Source organism: Crinia signifera, chromosome 6 (genome assembly GCF_055691185.1).
Source record: "Crinia signifera chromosome 6, ASM5569118v1, whole genome shotgun sequence".
NCBI lineage: Eukaryota > Metazoa > Chordata > Amphibia > Anura > Myobatrachidae > Crinia > Crinia signifera.
The window spans coordinates 84,108,739-84,123,534 of record NC_139222.1 but is presented as its reverse complement, the minus strand read 5'-3'; the positions used below and the strand labels follow the sequence as shown (position 1 = coordinate 84,123,534).

The 14,796-nt window shown below is 45.9% G+C and overlaps 1 protein-coding gene across 2 annotated transcripts in view; it reads left to right on the top strand.

Moving 5' to 3' along the window:
* Nucleotides 1-14,796, top strand: part of GRID1 (glutamate ionotropic receptor delta type subunit 1) — an 854,117-nt gene that overhangs the window by 239,742 nt on the left and 599,579 nt on the right. For both annotated transcript variants that reach the window (XM_083146340.1, XM_083146341.1), the window contains exon 3: nt 8,694-8,978. In XM_083146340.1, the coding sequence (XP_083002466.1) occupies nt 8,694-8,978 (285 nt within the window). The remainder of the gene's footprint in view (nt 1-8,693; nt 8,979-14,796) is intronic.

Genomic DNA, 14,796 nt, shown 5'->3' with positions numbered 1-14,796 from the left:
AGAAAGAGTTTTTTTAAATCCTAAAGTGAAGTGTTAAAATGAATTCACTGATGCTCCAACAACTGCATTAGGCAGAGACGCCTTAACTTCAGTCTCAGGGCTGCCACTAGGAATTCTGGGGCCCGGTACTGATTTCCATTCTGGGTCCCCTCCCCTCCCCATCTCCCCACGCCAACGGGCAATTAAAATGCAGCACTGACTGGTGAGCCAATCAGAGCTTGTACACCGGCAGCCGCTCTGATTGGCTAATGGTACACAAGCTCTGATTGGCTCAAAAGCTGGTGCAGCATTTTAACTGGCTGCTGGCATCCTGCATTGAAGAAGCTTGTGCTTCGGGGCAGCGGAGGCAGTCAGGGGAGGGGGGTTTGCCGTGGTCAAAATGAGCAGCCTGGGCCCTTCCAGAGGCCGGGGCCCGGGACAGATGTATCCACAGCACCCCCCTATCAGCGGCCTTGTTCACTCTAATGCTAAGCTGTTCTAAGCTGTAAAGCGGGCATGTGAGGTTTGAATGGGAAAAGTAGCAAAGTAGGGAAGTATGCCTCAAAGGAGGTCTTAGTGCAGGTGGCTGCTGTGGAACTTATTAGGACAACAAGGATCATCATAGACATCTTAAATTTTTTGATAGACAGACTTGGTGGCACCCCCACAGATCCCAGCACCCTAGGCAGCTGCCTAATGGTAGAGCCGGCCCTGCATCTATGGAAAAATATAATTCAGTTGAGTGGAACTGGCAGAGGGCCTTTCCTCTTGTCTGCCCTGTCAATGCTCTTAACCAGAAAAAATACTAGGGGCCTACAGTATTCATCAAATAATTGCAGGTATCAGCAAAATGTAAGCATCCTCACATGTAACATGGAAAGATAATGGCAGATACCAGATAAATAGGTTTCTATGTCTAGGGGACATTAGGCTGTCTGATTTACAGAGCTCCGTAATTCCTCAGTTACACTTTGCAGAAGTTACTGAGAGATGGTTTAGAAGGCGCAATCAACAGAAATGGCAGCTGCAACTGATTGGTCAGAATAAGTGATCGCTTCATTTCTAATCCATCTCAGGGACATTTTCTAATGGAGCTCCTGTCCCTTCAGGTTTTGTTTTTTTAAATACATTTTGCAGTACATAACTAAATATTGCTGCAAATAGCAGCACTAAGATGATATAACTACTGTAACTGTATTATATCCCAATAATTGATAAATATAACCCTATGACTCCTTGTTGGTTTAGAATAGAGATTTTAACATACAGTAGTTCATTTCCAAAAAATGGCAGGTAGGAGCGGCTTGGTTGTTACTCTGCTCACATTGGGGCAGATGAATTAAGCTTTAACAAGAGATAAATGCAAGGGTGATAAAGAGAGATAAATGTCCAGCCAATCACCTGCTAACTGCCTGTTACAGGCTGTGTTTGAAAAAAGTCAGTAAGGAGCTGATTGACTGGACATTTATCTCTCTTTGGGGGAGATTCTCTAAGCTAAAAATGCGGTAAAAACCCGTTATCTGGGTTTTTACCGCATTTTGGGATGCTGTAAGCATCCCCCGCCGGGTTACCGCGGCGGGGGGCATCGCCAGAAAAATCTGGCGATGCCCCATAGAAGCCAATAGGCTTCTATCGCAACCCTCCGCCGCCCCGCGCCGACCCCCCGCCGCCCCGCATCGCCCCGCATCGCCCCCTCCCCCCTCACCTGTGTCCGGGCAGCACAGCGCAGTGCTGCCCGGACCTGTGACCTCCTCCCTGCGCTGATCCTCTTCCGGGTGCAGGGAGGAGGAGAGCCCGGCACAGCAGCAGCAGCCCCGGGTGTGGGAGGGAGGGGAGAGCCGCCGGGACCTGCTGGGACCTGCTGGGACCCGGCGACTCTCACCGCAAAGGACAGCTGTCCTTTGCCTTAATTATCGCATATATTACAGCATATGCAATAATTAAATATGCAAAGGGGGGCGGAGATTCTTAGAGAATCTCCCCCTCTATCACCCTTGCATTTATCTCTTGTTAAAGCTTAATACATCTGCCCCGTATCTCTTTCTCTTTTTTTAGCACATGGATGACTAAGTCCATTGTTAGTTGGTGTTCACTTTAAGCTACAGCATTATAATTAAAGATGAGCGGGTTAGGTGCCTGAAAAACCAAATTCCCCCGAACTTACCAGATGCGATTAATCTCATGTAAAAAATGGCACATTTAGTGCCAAATGGATTGCAAGCACTCCTGGGAGCTGCCGGGGGAGTTCAAGGAAAATCTGGACAAACAAGTCGGACATATGTAGGGTCACTTTAACCCTCCCTCTAGTGACTTAATCTAAGACACCCCCCTTTCGTTCCTGTGTGAAATGCACTTAAAATCACAACACAGGCACTTACATGCAATGAGATTCAATGTCCGTACATGGTGGGAAGACCTCAGCCAGGACTCTACTGTTCTGTGCCCAATTTTTACCAAAACTGTACTGCTCATCTCCATTATTTGTGTGCCTATTTTTCTTTTGAATCTTTTATTACATACCCGTGGATATATCGCGAGCTTTGCAAAAAGTACATCCTTAGACTAAGGTATCCAACACTACTGTATATTAATTTCAAAGAATTACCGAATCTTCACATTCTAATAGATAATGCTTTAGCCCAGTGATGGCTAACCTTGACACTCCAGCTTTTGTTGAACTACACATCCCAGCATGCCCTGCATCAGTTTTAGCATGGCCAAATAGTAAAACTGTAGCAGGGAATACTTGGATGTGTAGTTTTACAACAGCTGGAGTGTTAAGGTTAGCCATCACTGCTTTAGCCCAATGTTTATGGCCAGTGTTTACATTAATAGGATATTGCTTTGTCACAATAGATGATGTGATACCAAGTGAGAGTGCACTTGTGTATAAAGAGCTGCTGATGGCTACTCTTGGAGAACATATTATCCCACTCAGATTTGGCACTGTTACACTATTTCTATAGCAACCATATTATGAGAAGCTGGACCTGTGCCAGCCACAGACATTGTTACTAAATACAAATGTATGTGAAAGTCAATAACTGGAGCTCATTCCATTCGTGAATACAACTTCAAGTATGTCAGCCAACATAAATTGGATTTTTGCTTCATTAGTTTCACATTTAATATGAGATAACCATCAATAGCCTACTATGGAAACACACCATATAGCAAGGCAGGACTGATTAACAATAAAGCTATCATTATGTTTAGCCAGCAGATTAAAAAGAAGTATTCTGCTTATTTTTTAATGTAATAATCCTATACATATTAAGTAATTATATTGACCGTCATTATCTATTAACTGTGGTTCTATACTGCACCTAGTGGTGATAGGAGGGTCATATAGCCTCGATGCAACGGTTCATTAGAGCTTTCAAACTGAAGCCAAAACAGGTCTTCGCTTTCCATGTGCACTAACCTCCCTCCAAATTTTGATATGGTTCCTGGCAGTTCTGCCATCAGGGGGAGGACTGCTGGGACTCCAGTCCCAGGCCCAGGAAGAAAGGGAACCAAAGACTGGAATCTATAAAGCATAATTTGTTATAAACAAAGCCCACTTTTCCCTTAAAGCTATGTAGAGATAAAGTAGTGTGGTCCATCCTGAGGATACCTGATTTCTCACCAAGCATGCCGGCGGTTTGGGGAGGAGGTATAAGAAAGGAGGCTTCCTATTTTGTCAAACCCGGGCCCCGCAGTTTCTGGTGGCAGTCTTAGGTCCTGGCAATATATTTTTACATTTCATTTACATCCCCTGCCACTATCTCCAACGGGGGAAATAGCGGCAGCCGCCTATTCAATGTTGACTTTCCCCAACAGCATTGAACAGACATCTCTGCAAAGCAAGCCCAACTTTAAAAGCAGTCAGGCTCATTTTGCTCAGAACGGCCATGGATCATCAAGCTCACGGCTGGACCTTGACGATCCATGGCCGTTTCTCGCAGCCAAGCCCCCTTTTCGGCACTCGACAGGTGGGACATTGAATCCCGCCTTTCAAGATGCAGTAGAGTGGACCAGGAATGAGACCAGGGCATGACTTTCGGGCCGGCCCGACAGTCGTGACCCGGGATTGAGTACCCCCCATAGTCTTAATGAACATATGTGCTTGAGGACAAAGAAATAAGTGTGCTATGTTCATGGCTTGCCACAACAACATACATAAAAGCTACATTTTTAGCTAATGTACTTTACTGATGCTCCTACTTACATATCAAATAAAAATAAAAATCAGCAGCAAATAAATAGTTAATTAGAAATTGGCAAATGACCATTGGCTAAAACATATATTATTTGAGACCTGACGGTGTGTGCCAGAAAAGTGTGAAGTGCAGTGGAATTGGGAGGGGGCTCTTCACATGCAACTAATGTAATGAAACCAAGAGCTTTCAATAATAGGTACATTACATTATTACAGAGAGATTCACTGAATGATTAAAGTGACTTGTAATTATACATTCCACTTACGGCTATACTTGAAATAGTGCTACCTATTAACCTTTTTGTCTTTGCTGTTATCACCAACTTTGTGGCATTTAGATTTTATATTTCAAAAGACAGTGCTTGGATTTACTTAAGATACTTAAAATTTAATTGATGATCTGGTCATTCAGATTTTTTTTCTCTAAGATGCCCATTAGTGACCTGCCCAACACGTATGATTACCTATAATTCTAATGACTTCATTAGTTTCCCAAAATGCAGTACATACAAAAAAAATCTTAAGTCAGATAGCATTACACGCCAATACAAATGGATTTCTATTGAAAGGCAGGCATTCTAAATGTTATACAGTGAAGTCATGTTGCTGCTGTCAGTGATATGCTGCTGTTAGTGTGAGGTTGTATTGCTGTCAGTGAGGCAGTGATTTGATGCTGTCAGTGTGAGATTGTGTTGCTGTCAGTGATGCAGTGATGTGCTACTGTCAATGTGAGGCAGGGATGTGCTGCTGCAAGAGAGGCAGGGGTGTGCTGCTGTCAATGGGGCAGATGTATTAAGCCTTAACAAGCGATAAATGCAAGGGTGATAAAGAGAGATAAACGTCCAGCCAATCACCTGCTAACTGCCATGTTACAGGCTGTGTTTTAAAAAAGTCAGTAAGGAGCTGATTGGCTGGACGGTTATCTCTCTTTATCACCCTTGCATTTATCTCTTGTTAGGGCTTAATACATCTGCCCCAATGTGAGGCAGGGATGTGCTGCTACAAGAGAGGCAGGGATGTGCTGCTGTCAGTGATATGCTGCTTTCAGGTTAATGCTTTGCTGCTGTTAGTGAGGCAGGCATGTGCTGCTGTCAGTTATGCAGAGCCGGCCCTAGGCATAGGCAAACTAGGCAATTGCCTAGGGCATTTGGAATGCCTAGGGGCACCAGCAGCTTCTGCTGATTACAATGATATGCAGCATGCCTATATTCTGTGTGTGAGTGAGGCTGTATCTGCATATGAAATAGTGTATTCATGGAAATCACTGTAAAATAGCATTCCACATGCAGGTACAGCCACATTTGCACACAGAATATTTTCATGCCACACATCATTTTAATCATCGGAAGCTCCTTGTGTGTCCTGGTCGCATAACAATGCAAATAAGATGAATTTTCAGCAAAAAAGGCACCCAATGTTAGCAGAACTGGCCAAGAGCTGCATGGCCTATTGAGGCAAGATGTATGAGGTAACATCTGTATCCAAGCAGAGGCAGAGGTCACAGTGTTAGCGGCTGTGCGAGTGCTGTCTGTGGGTGGGTTGGTTGTGCAATAGTGTTCGGCATATGTGTAAGGGGCATTATGTGTGTCATGTATAAATGCATTAATAATGTGCGACATGTGTAACAGGCATAATGTGTGTCATTTGAATAAGGGCATTAATTATGTGCAACACATGTGTAATGGGCATTATGTGTGTCGTGTATAAGGGCATTAATAATGTGCAACATGTGTAAGGGGCATTATGTGTGGCATGTGTATAATGGCATTAAAAATGTGCAACATATGTGTAAGGGGCGTTGTGTGTCATTATGTGTATGAAGGGCATTAATAAAGGTTGGCATAAGGTGTAATGGGCATTATGGTTTTAAGGACATTATTAATGTGTGTCATGTGTAAGGGGCATTACTGTGTGGTATTATCAGGGGTGCCGAGAGAATGGGGTAGGGGGGACAAATTACCCAGGCCAAAGTCTGATGGAAGGGCCCAGTGGGGGCCCAGGGCCCCCTCCCCTTAAGTGACAGCAGCAGCTGCAGCTCTTCTCCTCTGCCCAGCGCACACTGCTTTGTGCTGGGTTGCAGTGTGGCCATGGAGGTGCTTAAAATATAATATTTTCTCAGGATTGTTTTCTAAGGGTATAATGTGAATAATGTGAGGAGTAATGTATATAAGGTAAAGTGGTACTACTGTGTGATGTAACGTGAATAAGGGACACCTTTGCATGATATAATGTGAATGAAGTTGCACTACTGTGTGGCATAATTTGAATTGGGGGTACTATTGTGTGGCCATGCCCCTTCCCAGCAAGAACATACCCACCGAATGTGTGCACTGTTTCTATTTAAAATATTGCGGGTAGGAGCACCAAAATGATGACTGCTATGATGAGGTTTGATGGTCCTGGGAAAGGGGAGCAGGGTCAGAGGCGGAACTAGTGGCGGTGCTAGGGGCACCAGCCAAAATCTTGCCTAGGGCGTCATTTAGGCTAGGGCCGGCTCTGCAGTTATGTGCTGCTTTCAGTGAAGCATGGATGTGCTGCTACCAGTGTAAATCAGGGATGTGCTGTCGTCAGTGAGGCAGTGGTGTGCTACTGTTATTGATATGCTGCTGTCAGTGAAGCAATGATGTGATGCTGCACTGACTAAGCTGGTCTTTTTGATCACTGTTAAACCTAAACCTAAAGACAACTACTTTCTTTTAATTCTCCCTGAACTCTGCTTCATATATCACTAATGTCCATTTGCTTGCTGTACCGGTGTATGGTCCTCCTAGCCAGGGGTGGTTTAACAGAAGAGGGGGCCTTTGTGCAGACTCAGGGCCAGATCCCTTCATCTCTACAACACAGTAGACAATGGGGCAGATGTATGAAGCAGCGTTAAGTGCTTAAGTAGCACTCAACGCTAGTAAATGTTTTTTTTTACGAGTTGTAGACATGTATCAAAGGGGCTTTTAACGTCCCCCTGAGGCAGCCCTGAACTTAACGTTCAGGCGCTGTCCTCTGGCTTTTAGTTATAAGCTTTAACGTCGCAGGCAATGTATTATTGCCTTCCCCGACGTTAAGCCAGCTTTTTCTCTTCGCCAGCCTCAGGCTGGCGTTAGGTGTTTTTTTTTTAACTACTCCCCCCACCCCCCCTCCGATCCCGCCAGCATGCCGACAATTATCTCTCCTGTCAGCATGCTGGCGCTGCCGGCTGCCCCGCTCCAGTCCCCCCTTCCATTCTTATTATTTTTTGGTCCCTGCTGCTCCGATCACTCACAATAGCCTGGTGTTTTTAACTAATACTTTAGAGTGCACTGTAGGGACCCCGCTGTATACTGCGCTGCAGGGTCCCCAAGAGAGCGGGGACGCGGCAGGAGGGTTGTCAGATATAATATTTAAAACACCGGGCGGGCATGCTGTCTCTACTTACTAGCGGAGAGCCGGAGACGCGGCGGGAGACCTGTGAGAAATCATATTCAAAAGACCGGGCGGCCGATGAATGGCTGATCTCTCAGCCAATCATCAGCCGCCCGGTCTTTTAAATATGATTTCTCACAGGTCTCCCGCCGCGTCTCCGGCTCTCCGCTAGTAAGTAGAGACAGCATGCCCGCCCGGTGTTTTAAATATTATATCTGACAACCCTCCTGCCGCATCCCCGCTCTCTTGGGGACCCTGCAGCGCAGTATACAGCGGGGTCCCTACAGTGCACTCTAAGGTATTAGTTAAAAACACCAGGCTATCGTGAGTGATCGGAGCAGCAGGGACCAAAAAAAAATAAAAAATAATGGAAGGGGGGACTGGAGCGGGGCAGCCGGCAGCGCCAGCATGCTGACAGGAGAGATAATTGTCGGCATGCTGATGACATGGGAGGGGCCAGCAAAGGAGCTGAAAAAAACTGGAGCGGGCAGCCACTGATTGGCTGAAAGAAGACGAAAAACTGGGATGAAAATAAAGGCAATTAAAGACAAGAGGTGAGTTAACGATTAACGTTACTCACTAACATCAGCTTAGTACATTAGGGTGAAATCTGTCCCTGCTCCTGAGCGTTATGCCAGGAGAAGTGGGAAACGTTAGATTTCACACGTTAAGGGGAGATTGATACATCTGCCCCAATATGCCAAAGTCTACTGCTCATGGGTGGGTCTCTGGAAACATGGCACCCACCATGTTCTGGTGACTAATCACTACTGCACATGTACGCTGTCCATTTACCTGTTGACCTCTGCCACAGCTGCAGTGCCGACTATGGGAAAGGTAAGTAATTAAATATGGGTGCAGTTCCTCAATTGGTTATTCTCTGATATATTGTGCTGTATTATTTGGTCATAAAACACTGTTTCTCTACAGCCCCCAGATATCTCATAAGATTGGTAAATGTTGAATGATCTTTTAATGAGACCATCCTGTTCCAGTCTCCCGTAACACTGAATCTGTATTATGTATTACTGTATTATTATCTACGCTGCACATATACAAATATGCCACATTTTGGTAGTAAATCTTAACCATGTTTTTTTGTTTTCGTGTTTTTCAGCTTGTGACTTGATGACACAGGGGATTCTAGCCTTAGTGACTTCTACTGGTTGTGCCTCAGCAAATGCTCTTCAGTCGTTAACCAATGCCATGCACATCCCTCATATATTCATACAACGCAACACAGCTGGCTCTCCACGAACAGTCTGCCACTTTAACCCTAGCCTGGATGGAGAGGAATACACTTTGCCTGCTAGACCACCAGTACGCCTCAATGATGTGATGCTGAAGCTAGTCACTGAACTTCGATGGCAAAAGTTCATTGTGTTTTATGACAGCTATTATGGTAAGGTTTTTTTGATTGTGGTCAATTTCTGCACTTGTTTGAGCATTATCTGAAAATGAAAACACTAAGGATATGTTGGAAACGGTGATCGGGCCAAGGAATAGCGTTATGCCAGTTGTATATTCTTGTGACACACAAATGTGCCCACTTACATCTAGCCTCCTCACAAGCCAAACAGCCCTTCTAGTCACACCATGCTGTGGTGTGACTTGGGGCCCGATTCAGACCTGATCGCTGGGCTGCGAGTCTTCACAGCACAGTGATCAGCTAAAAGCTGCCCAACATCGCTCCGCATAAGTGAATTCCCGATCACGTGCGCAGGCTGCATATTAATTTGCAGCCGTGCACATGAAGGGAAAACCATTCGCAATGACGTCAGTGGCCCTCCCTCATAACGGCCTGTGTTTTCCTGGGCACTCACCGAAAATGCAGTTATCACCCCCGGCCCAAACGGCTGCAGGGTGTCAATCACCCTGTGTGAAATAACAGCCCTGCGTTCAGATCTGAATCGGGCTCTTGGTAGAGCCGGTTTCTTTTAGTGCAACTTTTTCCATTACAATATATATGGAACACAGAATATAGGTTAATCCGCAGTGTTTGCTTGTGCATCTTATTCACATAGCAATGTGACTAAGACCCATATTCGGCATAAAAGACCCAGGGTGGGATTCTATAAAGCAGAACTACGGTAAAAAACCCGTTATCTGGGTTTTTCACCGCATTTCTGTTTGCAGTAACCTCCAAAAAAGCTGGCGATTCCCTGCCTACGGGCTTCTTACCACAGCGCTGTGTGAGGAATCCGTTACGGATCCCTCCCAGCATGCCCTGCGGCCGGTACCAGACAGACTGCCGCATCCCACCCCCAATGCTAAAGGAAGGGCATGGGACCTGTCAGATCATTCTGGGCAAGGAATCTCCTGCTGTGTGGGGTATTAAGGCTAGATGTATGAGGACTCATATTTATAGATGTGCCCTTTCTTACTGTTGCTTCAGTGGTGATACAGTAAGTAGCCTTTATCAGTGTACCAGTTCCCTGGTGACTTGGCAGCAGTGACTCTTTCTTGCTGAAAATGTGCATCTTATTTGCATGAACTGGGAGCGACAACATTACATTGCTTGCTTACACTGATCGATATTGATGCGTGACATTTTTACATCCCTGTGTGACTAAGGGCCAGATTCTCTAAGCTTCAAAAGTGATAAAATGGAGAGTGATGAACAGCCAGCCAATCAGCTCCTACCTGCCATGTCACAGACTGTGTTTGAAAAATGTCAGGCAGGAGCTGATTGGCTGGCTGTTTATCACTCTCTATTTTATCACTATTGAAGCTTAGAGAATCTGGCCCAATGTCTGTATCTATTTTATGTAAAGAGAGCTTCAATGGGAGCGGTTACGGCTTTTCCTCACGTCAACTTCTGTTGTGTCTCTTCTATGCAAACTATTATATTTGAGTACACATATGTACTAAGCTTGAAAAGTGATACAATGGAGAGTGATAAACCACCAGCCAATCAGCTCCTACCTGTCATGCTACAGGCTGTGTTTGAAAAATGACAGGCAGTAGCTGATTGGTGGTTTATCACTCTGCATTTTATCACTTTTCAAGGCTTAGTACATAAACATATACATGTAGGGATGGATCCAGGGACATATTTACAATGGGGAGGATGGAGCTGCAGCTCCAGGCCTCCACATGTAAATAGACCCACCCTCATGACAGTATGGTGATCACAGGCACCAGCTGGTCACCAGATTCTCCATAAATCATTTTAAAGTATTTCTAGTGCACACATTTATGTATCTCCTCCACTTCCCCTAATAGGTTTGTGAACTTTTTTAGCTCCAGGCCAATGAGGCCCTTAGGGCGGGATGTACTAAGGTGAAAATGCGGTAAAACCCTTGTTTTACTGCATTTTCCTATGTATGAAAATGCCGCCGACACGATACCGCATTGGGCGGCGATACCCTATAGAAGCCTATGGGCTTCTTTTTGCGGCCCGACTGGCCGACCCCCCCTCTCCCCCTCCCTTGGGCTTACCCTCTTACAGGTCCTCCTGGATCACGGAAGGTAAGCCCTTCCTCCTCCTAGCAACGCAGCCCGACGTCCTTCTGGCTGTAGGGGGGAGGAGGAGGAGCAGGGGACAGCCTGCTTAACTGAAAGCAGCAGGCGGCGGCAGTGAGGAGACAGAGACCCCCCCGCACACCACAGTACAGGTATTGCGGGGGGGTCTCCCTTACCGCACGTAATGCCAGCCGCATATGTAGGTACATTTATGTATTTTAATACATCCCACACTTAGGGCCTTATTTTGGTTCATTCTTTCTGACAAAATCCTTCTTAGATGGGCAAAACTATGTGCACTGCAGGTGGGGCAGATATAACATGTGCAGAGAGAGTTAGATTTGGGTGGGGTTTTACTTCAAAGTGAGATCTATATTGCAGTGTAAAAATAAAGCAGTCAGTATTTTCCCTGCACAGAAACAAAATTACTCACCCAAATCTAATTCTCTTTGTACATGTTACATCTGCCCCCCTGCAGTGCACATGGTTTTGTCCATCTAAGAAGGATTTTGTCAGAAAGAATGAACCAAAATAAGGCCCTTAGTCCGGATCTGGGTGGATCCATAACAAAATGACAGTGGGGACGGGGGACGGACACCCTCAACATGAGACAGTGGACAGGGCTTGCTCCCAAAACAGTGGGCAAGAGTGGGGGAGTGAGAGAGAGAGAGAGAGGGTGAGAGAGGGAAGGGTTGAGAGGGTAGAAAGAGTAAGAGGGGGGAAGTGAAGGAGAGAGGGGGGGGTGAACATTAGTACAAGTTTGCAGGGGAGCTGCATCCAGATCCACATCACTCGCTTACCCCAAATCAAGGGAGTCCTTCTTTGTGTGCCAGGATCCCCGTAAAGATGGAAGTACTCGTAAGGAAGAGGGCAGAAGGTGTTGTTAAGTTCTAGATTGCCCAGTGTCCAACAGAGGTGCTGCGTCTCTTGGTGTGTGTGGATACACAGACACGCAAGACCTCCCAGCTACCGCGAGAGGTGCTATGCAGATCATCTGGCTGTTTAAAATGTAAAAAACGACGGGGGGCATGTTCCTTGGTGCCCCCCCCCCCGAATCCACCACTGTATATATACATACATACTGTATATACACACACATGCACAAGGTCAGATTAGATGTACTTTAAGGTTGTTTTCTGCCATTGAATGCTAGATTTATATGTCCATCAGATATTGTTCCTGAGGTTGTATTTTGACTGCAGGGAAAAGACAGAATAAGATGTTTCAAAGATGGAAGCAGTTGCTTAAGGCCATGTGTGAGAGGTAGCAAACTGGAGGGTGACTGTACAACAAATAAAACGGATTTGTTTTTTGTCAAACTTGTCTTCCATGAGTTCTACTCCTGCAAAGAATACAGTGACAGTGATTTGCTTTTCTTAGTCTACACTGTGCAAGTACAAAAAGTCAGGTTATTTATTTAGTAACGAGAAGTGCGCTGCTTACCCTATAGTCAGGCAGCTGTTTGCAAGGATGAACACAAATCCAGTGTAGCATTCCATTACATTGGTACAGTGTAGCTACCAGACATTGTAGCTCTGGCAGACTGACATGCCCTAAAAAGTGCCGGTCTTGAGACCCAGAAGCTCCTCACTGAATCAGCTTTGTCCACATCTGCAACCAGGGGTGTTTGTAACAAAGGGGCAAACACAGGATTTATATGGGGGGGTTTCCATGTGTGTGTGCGCACGTGCGTGTCTATGTATATAATATATGTGATGTAGTAAGGCTGCCGACGTTCAATATACTGATGCCAGTATCCCGATTACCGCCTGGAGAATGGTGCCAGAATCACAAAATCAATTAGGATGCCATTTCTGAAATCCTGACTGCCAGGATACTGAACGCTAAGTACAGTATTTGGGCAGTGCCAGCATGCGCCTTGGCTCTAGTGGGGGGACCTAGAGTGAGGCTACGGGGAGGGTGGTTAGGAAGGGGGTAGGGTTCGGCTGTGGGATATTAGGCGTTGGGGTGTGTGGGTTAGGTTGTGGCATTACTGAGGGAACTTATAGTTAGGCTGTGGGGGTCGGGAAGGTTAGGGTTAGGCTACGGAGAGTTGGGTTAGGGTTTGGCTTATGTGGTTGGGTTAGGTTTAAGTATTAGTGTGTAGGGTAGGGTCAGGCTGCGGGGGCGGAGGGGTTCAGCGGTGTGTGTGTGTGGTATGTTGTTGCTGCATGTATGTATGTATGGTATGTGTGTGTGTGTGTGTGTGTGTGTGTGTATATATATATATATATATATATATATATATAATATATATATATATATATATATATATATACCTGTGTGTGTGTGTATGTGTATATATATATATATATATATATATATATATATATATATATATATAATGGAAACCACTCCCTACATAGACAGATATTCCCCAGAGAGAGACTGTATAAAGATGGACAGAGACAGACCAATACAGAGAGAGAGGGATGGTAGATAGATAAAATACACAGGGCGGGATGTATTAAAATACATCGCCACCCTTCGCGGCCCCCCCACCGCGATGCCTCCGCATATGTACTAACATATGCGGCTGGCATCGCGATGCGGTGACGGAGGCCCCCCGCGATACCTGGAATGTGGTGTGCGGGGGGTCTCCGTCACCTCCCAGCCGGCTCCTGCATCCCTCACGCCGGGGACAGCTAAGCAAGCTGTCCCCGGCGCCTCCTCCTCCCCCTTGCAGCCGGAAGGACATCCGGCTGCGTCACTAGGGGAAGGAGGGGTTTACCTTCCAGGGTCAAGGAGGACCCTTCAGGAAGGTAAGAGAGAGGGGGGGTCGGCGAGGCGGCGGGTTTGCGTCGGCAGGCGGCGAAAAGAAGCCCATAGGCTTCTATAGGGTATCGCCACCCAAAGGAGGCGATACCCTTCAGTGCGGTATCATTTTTGATACATTGGAAAATGCGGTAAAACCGGGGTTTTACCGCATTTTCCATTTGATACATCTCGCCCACAATATTAACACTATCCTAGCTGCTGAATGTGAATCCCCCCCGCCGTGTATGGTCTCTCCACTTTGCCTTCTCCTGCCTCTGAGCTGCCTGCAGCCATCCCCCCATCAGCTCAGATTTCACTTTGTGCTCATAGGAAAGCCGGTACAAATGGAGAGGACGACATCTAGAGGCACCCGGCGGTACCGCAGGCAACAGTAAAATAAGGTCCCCTCCCGGTCCCCAGTAAGGTGGGCAAGTCTCCAACCCCCATATCCCCCTTCATCGCTGAAGCAAATAATGGAGTTTGCTGGTCTGCAGCGAGGGGATGGGGCTAAAATGATGCGAATTGCGTCATTTTAGCCCCTCGCCAATCTGCAGACCCGCATATTGCAAAATTTGACTGACATGGGGGCGGGGCTTGGTGACATCAGCTCACCATCCCCCCCTTGCCTCCCCTTGCCTGTAGTATCTGTTCTCCTCTCTGGGCTTCTCCCAGAGAGGAGAAAAGAAATGTAGGCAAGTATGGTATGTACTGTATGTTTGTGTGTGTGTTTATGTGTGTGTACTTTTATACGTATATAAAACCTGACACAAGTTCCAAAACAGTATAAAAATAAATCTAGAAATCAAACTTGTGTCTAGGGTGCTTATATATACAGTGGCAGCAATCCTTGTTAAGAGAAACCAAGGGTGCCTCCTAGTGTAATAAATAAAAAAAATCACCACTGTGGAATGGCACACAAACCAATGGAAGATCATTTGCCCCATAGCAAAGAGAATATATATAAAATAAAAATGCTTATTTGAGTCAAACAATGGACA